Source organism: Stenella coeruleoalba, assembly GCF_951394435.1.
Source record: "Stenella coeruleoalba genome assembly, chromosome: 3".
In the NCBI taxonomy this organism is placed as follows: domain Eukaryota; kingdom Metazoa; phylum Chordata; class Mammalia; order Artiodactyla; family Delphinidae; genus Stenella; species Stenella coeruleoalba.
Window position 1 is genome coordinate 145,774,156 of NC_137148.1, and position 6,837 is coordinate 145,780,992.

The window sequence follows — 6,837 nt, forward strand, 5'->3', positions numbered from 1 at the left end:
AAGCCTTCCCTCCTCCCCCGGCATTGCCCCCAACTGGCGAGATTGTCCCAAGGTGAGAGCAAAAACACTGTGTGGAGGAGGATAGATGCTGGGCCTCCTGCCCAAGCCTCCCTGTCAGTATCCGTCCTCTGGTACCCAGGCATTCAACAATCACCCTCTTCCTCATCAGCAGTGTCTGCCACATCCTGGGCTCTACACCTGATATATATCACATCATTTTTCATGCAAAATGCACACGAGACAGGTTCTATGTGCAGCTCCATTTAAGAGATAAGCAAACTGAGGCTTTGTGAGGCCAAGAAACAGAGCCAAGATCATGCAGCTACCAGACTGCAAAGGAAGGGCTTGAACCCAGCTCCACCCAGCCCCAGAGTGCATGTTTTTCATGTTCTATTGCCTTGTGCCAAACGTCTTAATCTGGGGCTCAGAATATATGGTCTTTTCTCATTCAAGAAGTGCTCCCTCTGGACTGCAACATGCAAACTGCTGCCCCGCATCTCTGGCTGGCTCAGGCCCCACCTGTCCAACCTTTTACTGTTTCCCCTGAAGCTGGGAAGACCATCCCTTCTCAGGCTTGGATTTCCACCTCTGGGAAATCTCAAAAAAGGCTAAAATAATTTCATCTCTAAAAGGACCCTAGTTTATAGAGACACTTGACTCTTTTCCTAGAGGCCCTGGGACGGCTCAGGGGGGCTTCCGGGATATAGCGCCCAAACCTCCCCTGGGGGTAGGACAGGCAGCTCCTGTTACACACCCCAAGGGCTGCAGCAGTGCTCCTGAAATCAGGAATGAATGAGGACTCTGGGGATGAGTTGGGTGCCCCTGGCCTGAAGGCCTGGCCCAGTTGCGAGGTGTGGGGAGGGCATGAGAGGCTGGGATCCCCGGCCACTGGACTCCTGGGCCAGAGCCTCTGTGTGGGCAAGGCCTCCTGACAGGCTGGACTCTCTCTGATCTGCAGGGGAAGGAACCGGGGCCCAGGTGCGATGGGAGGGTTAGGTGAGTATTTCTCAAAAACACCTCTAAGGAAGGAGACCCTGGCAATAGGCACAGGGCGGAACAAGGGGTCGGGAGGCGGGGTCCAAACCCAGCCCAGCTGTGAACTTGTCATGTAACTCGGGGCCCCTCTGACCCTCACCTGCAGATGGTAGAGTCCAGCTGTATAGCTGGTGTCTGCACTAAGTATTCCTCCCTGTGTTCCTTCATTGTAAATCCCCACCTGCCATACCATCCCCCTGCCCACGTGCTGCTGCAAAAAACAATTAACTGGAAAGGTAGCAAACTCAGTGATGGACGGTACGTATCAAATGTATACTGACTCTTCTGTATAGTAAGCAAAATTTGAGGGTGTCTCTAACCACCATGTTAAATGACTGACATCGATTATATCATTGAATGCTCACAGCATCCACAGAATTCACAGCATTATTTCCATTCTCACCTGAAAAAACTGAGGCCAAGAAAAGTTAAATCACTCGTCAAGCTTGCACAGTTGTTCAGCGGCAAAGCTGGGATTTGAACCCAGGTCCTCCTGATCTCAGGGCCTGTGTCTGCTGTATCTCTTCTACAGTGCCTCTTGCTGGCCTTTTATGTTTAACCCCCAAAGAAAATCACATGTGTGCTTGCCTTTCTCTAATCATTTAAATCGGAAACTATAGAAAGCAACAACAAAATAACATCTAATTCTCTATCTTGAAATAATAATGGACAGTTTTATATTTACATAGTTCACATACATGTGTAAATATGTATTTTTACCAAAAAAATCATGCTATTTTGCAGCCTGTTTCTTCATATATTTTTAGAACATAATATTTTTTCATATCACTAAATATTCTACAATCTAATTTTCATAGCTGCATAATATTTCATCGTTTGAATGATACTAATTTTTTTTTTTAAAACCAGTCCCCTATGGTTGGACATTGCGGTGAGTTACAGTTTGTTACAGCTATAAATAATGCTATGGTGGATACCCCTGTAGCTAATTCTTGCTCTGTTTAATTCTGCAGGATAAATGATCAGAACTGACATTGGCAGGTTCACCGTCAGGCTTTGGATCTGTACTGGTGAGCTCCAGCGTGACTGTCCTTTGAAAAGTCAGGGCCCTGCCCTCAGCAAGTCAGGCCTGGTAGAAAAACTCTAAACGAAAGTGCAGCCTCTGTCACCCTGCTCTTCGGAAAGGAAGTGCAAAGGGTGCTGACCCCAAGCCTCACCTGGGCAATCATGCCCTTTCTGAGCCACCTTTCATTCGCTGGTTCTATGGTGAGGACAGGAGGCTCCTCAGGGCCTGGGAGGACACCTCCCACCGAGGTGCCCGAACCCATCCTCTGGGCACCCAGACGCTGTTAATGAGATCCATTTGATGGCATCTAGGTTTTCCACGTGTACCTGATGTGGAGGAGAACAGAGACACAAGCAGGGAAGGATTCCTGGGAAGCATCTCCTCCAGCTGGGACAGGAAGCAGCCTCCTTCTTCGGCCTTGAAGACACATGAGGTCCAGAGGAGGTGAGAGGAAGTTGAATGGGGAGAAAGAAGGAAGTAGAGGCAGGAGGGCCAGAGGGAGGTGGTGACCGGAGAGGCTGGCTCAAACTTTTCTCCGATCTGCTGATCCCAAAGAGAGGTCTCCAGCTGCTCTAAAACCTGCTCAGGGGCAGCTGCCTGCCCTCTGAGAAAGGGGACCCACCCGCTCCGCAAGCTGAGGGCCTGCCCTGGGATGGAGGGGCGGCTGGGATAAGTCATCTCCAAGCCCACAGATGGAGAACGGAGCCCAGGGAGGGGACGGACTGGCCACAGGCAGAGAGAAGCCCAACTGGGGTGGGGCACCTGCTTCTGGAGCCTGGGGCAGAGATGGGGTGAGGGGAATGGGCTGTGGTGGGCTCTGCTCCTGGCCTCAGCTCCTGGGTCCCTGGGGGACTCTGCAGGCTGAAACATGAAGGGACTGTGATCAGATAAGGAACCAGAGCCTGCTTTGTCTCTGCAGCCAGAAAGAAACCTGGAGAGTACAAGTTCTCTCATTTTCCCCTGGAGTCCCATTCACATCCTCTTCCTTTTGTTGTTATTTTTAGGAGCTCCACTGCCCCTTTGGGAGAATCCACAGGCCTTTCTCTGCCTGCCTGCAGTGTGTGTGTGTGTGTGTGTGTGTGTGTGTGTGTGTGTGTGTGTGTAGGGAGATTGCCTATAACTGCCTGTCCTTTTGAAACTGACCAGAGGTGCTTCTGATTCTCCAGGACCAGCTTCTCTCCTGCAAACTCCAGAAGATGTGTCTTCACTTCAAAAGACCCCACAATGTGGCGTCTCATAAAGTGTCCCCTCCAATCTGGGTGAGGTGTCAGGGTGAGAAGGAAGAGGGAGACAGAGGGGCTGGGGAAGAGACACAGAGATGACGTGAGACAGAGAGAGACAGACCAATAGTGAAAGGAAGAGGGAGAGAAGCAGAGGTAGTGAGGACATGAGTGAGAGGAGACAGAGGTAGAAAGATCTGGAAACAAGCTCAGGGAGAGACAGAGAGACTGTAAGAAGGGAGACGCAAACAGCTCAGTGCATAGAGAGAAGGAAGGAGACCAAGAGTGAGATGCAGAGAGGATGGGAGGAGAGAGAAGGAGAGTGGGAGGGTAGAAAACTCAGAAGGAGAGAAAGGGGAAAGGCAAGCTGAGACAGAATGAAGGAGGAACCGGGGAACGTGCTGAGGAGAAAGAGGGGAGACAGTGAGGAGGGAGGAAAGGCAAAGCAGAGGAGGAGAAGACAGGCGCCCTTGTCCTTGTTAACATCCGCGAGGAAGCTGGCCGAGCGTGTCCTTATGGGCCCTGCCGTGGCCATGGCCAGCAGGGAAGTGCCCCTCTGGTGACATGGGTGGCAGTCGAAGGAGGGAGGGGCAGGTCTGCAGCAGGTGGCCGCCCCTGGGTGGGGCCGCCGGCGGAGCCCTGGGGTATAAGTGGGAGGCCCAGCCGGCTGAGCACCTGTCAGGGCCAGCTCCCCTGCGCAGGTGCCAGGCAGGTGGCTCCGGCCGAGCCCAGCCCCAGCATGAGCTCCTTCGACCTCCCAGCGCCCTCCCCGCCCCGCTGCAGCCCCCAGTTCCCCAGCATCGGCCAGGAGCCCCCCGAGATGAACCTCTACTACGAGAACTTCTTCCACCCCCAGGGCGTGCCCAGCCCTCAGCGGCCCCCCTCCTTCGAGGGCGGCGGCGAGTACGGGGCCACCCCCAACCCCTACCTCTGGCTCAACGGGCCGGCCATGACCCCGCCGCCTTACCTGCCGGGCGCCAGCGCCAGCCCCTTCCTGCCCCAGACCTACGGGGTGCAGAGGCAGCTGCTGCCCGGCGTGTCCGGGCTGGGGGGCGGCGACCTGGGCTGGCTGCCTATCCCCTCGCAGGAGGAGCTGATGAAGCTGGTGCGGCCCCCCTACTCCTACTCGGCGCTCATCGCCATGGCCATCCACGGGGCACCCGACAGGCGCCTCACCCTCAGCCAGATCTACCAGTATGTGGCCGACAACTTCCCCTTCTACAACAAGAGCAAGGCCGGCTGGCAGAACTCCATCCGCCACAACCTGTCTCTCAACGACTGCTTCAAGAAGGTGCCCCGTGACGAGGACGACCCAGGTAAGGGGTCTGCAGGCTCGTGCCCCCAGGGAAGGCTCAGTCCTCCCGACACCCCATTCTAGAAAGTCCTGAATACGGCCGTGCCCCCCGAGACTGGGGGCCAAAGGGAGTCATCTGTACACATGGACCCTGGAGGCAGATGTGGGTTTGGATCCTGGCCGTGCCGCTGACCAGTCAGGGACCTGTGAGCCTCAGTTTCCCCATCTGAAAAATAGGAATGTAAGAGTGGATCCTATACAGGCTTGTGGGTGGCGGGGTCACGAGATGATGTATGTGAGGTGTTTGCTGCTAACGAGTGCTCGATGGGCTGCAGTGATTGTGACAATTAACCTGAATCCCCAGAATCCAGCATGTAGGAAGTCCTTTGCCGGCAGGGGATGGGAAATGAGTGCTTGGACTAGATAAAGGCAAGTGTATCCTAGGCCTGATGGGAAGGGACCGGTGTCTGTGAAACAACCAGTAAGGGCCACATGATGCCGCCTGCCCTAGTTACATGGTTTCTTTGACTCCAGCCCTGTGGGGTGGCTCTTATGAAACCCATTTTACAGATGAGGAAAATAACACCTAGAGGTGAAGCAGCCTGCCTCGGGTGACACAGAAGGATGTGACAGTGACGGAGAATGAATCTGAGTGGAGGTGACTCACACCACGGTGTGAATTTTTTAATGAGCAATTTCTAAAATATAGAGACGTACACAGAGTAATATATTAAATAGTCATGTGTCCATTTCCCAGAATTAAAGTCCACTCTTGTCCCAACATAGGAGCCCAGGGTACCTCTCAGAGGAACCCCACCTCCACCCTCTTTGAGGCTTGTGTGGGCAGGGCTGTTTGTCCCCCAGAAGAGGGTGAGCATCCCATCCAAAGACTGGCCTCACCCTCAGGCCGAGAGACTCAGGCAGGCAGGGTTCAGACTGTCCTTCCTGGCTACAAAGCCCCTTTTATACATCTAGCATTAGCCCTCTCTCACAGCCAGCCTGAGGAAGAAGGGACAGGCCCAATGGGCCCACTTCTCATGCTAGGAAACTGAGGCTCACCCAAAGTCCCTCAGTCCGAAGCAGGGACTCAAGTCCATCCTTGGAGTTCACCCCCGAGACTTTCAGGGAGCCCTGAATTTCTCCCTGAGTTTTCTTTTACATCAGTAATGGAAGAAGCCCCACCCTCACCTTCCCCCAGTACTTGAACTTCTTAAAGAGACCGCACTGTAAACTCCTTCGTGGCTTAGGCCTCTCTTGTGTTGTGCTTCCAGGGTGCCTTGTTGTGAGGTGGGTGCTTAAATAAAGATCCGTGTGCTGTGGCCTTGGAGGGGGTTTGTGGAATTCCTGTTTTGTTCTCTGCCTTTCTGCATTTGTTACCTTCGATTGTAGTTTGTGACAGTAAGAAGGAGCAGAAGCAAAGCATTGGCTCCGTCTCTCTACTTACCTTCTCCTGCTTTTGTGCCAGGCAAAGGGAATTACTGGACCCTGGACCCCAACTGTGAGAAGATGTTCGACAATGGAAACTTCCGCAGGAAGAGGAAGAGAAAATCGGACGTTTCCTCCAGCACGGGCTCCTTGGCCTCGGAGAAAACGGAGCCCAGTCTCCTGGCAGGCAGCCCCAAGACCACGGAGGCCCAGGACATCTTGGATGGTGCTTCGCCGGGTCCCACCAGCTCCCCAGAGAAGCAGCCCTCGCCGCCCCCGCCGGGAACCCCGTGCCTCAACAGCTTCCTCTCCACCATGTCAGCCTATGTGAGTGGGTCAAGCCCCGTGGGCCGCCCTGTGGCCACGCCGGGACTGAGCCCGGAGCCCGCTGACAAGGTGGGGCAGAACTTGCTGAACTTCAACTCCTACACCCCACTCACCAACTTCAGTGGCCACGCGGGCGGGGGTGAGTGGGCCAGCCCCACACCCAGCAATGCTCTGGGCTACGGAGGCTCCGTCCTCAACCAGTTCAGCCCTCACTTCTACAACAGCGTCAACACAAACAGCATCCTCTACCCCAGGGAGGGCACCGAGGTCTAGAAACACAACAGCTCCCGAACCAGATGGACACGCTCGGGGTCCTCCATTTCAGCATCCAAGTGGTCCAAGACCTCCAAACTGCCCAGACATACACAGGAGGCTCAGAGGAATTCATCGTTTTTCTAGAACATTGTGTAAACCTTGTGTTTATCACATATCCATCCACAGACCCACAACCAGCTTTGCAGTAGAAATACTGGTGCCTGCATGACAGTAATCAACTTGGCCATTTATTG

General features: G+C 54.1%; 1 protein-coding gene across 2 annotated transcripts; it reads left to right on the plus strand.

Annotated features, from left to right (window-relative positions):
- Nucleotides 1–4,021: 4,021 nt before the first annotated feature.
- On the plus strand, nt 4,022–6,601 carry FOXI1 (forkhead box I1; the record flags this gene model as incomplete). Of its 2 annotated transcripts, none has more annotated exons than XM_079918441.1 (2): nt 4,022–4,598; nt 6,042–6,601. In XM_079918441.1, 2 exons carry the CDS (start codon nt 4,022–4,024, stop codon nt 6,599–6,601), a joined length of 1,137 nt encoding a protein of 378 aa, XP_079774567.1. The 2 variants fall into 2 exon arrangements, with proteins under 2 accessions (XP_079774567.1, XP_079774568.1); XM_079918442.1 differs by having other exon boundaries at nt 6,324–6,601.
- Between the last annotated feature and the right edge of the window lie 236 nt (nt 6,602–6,837).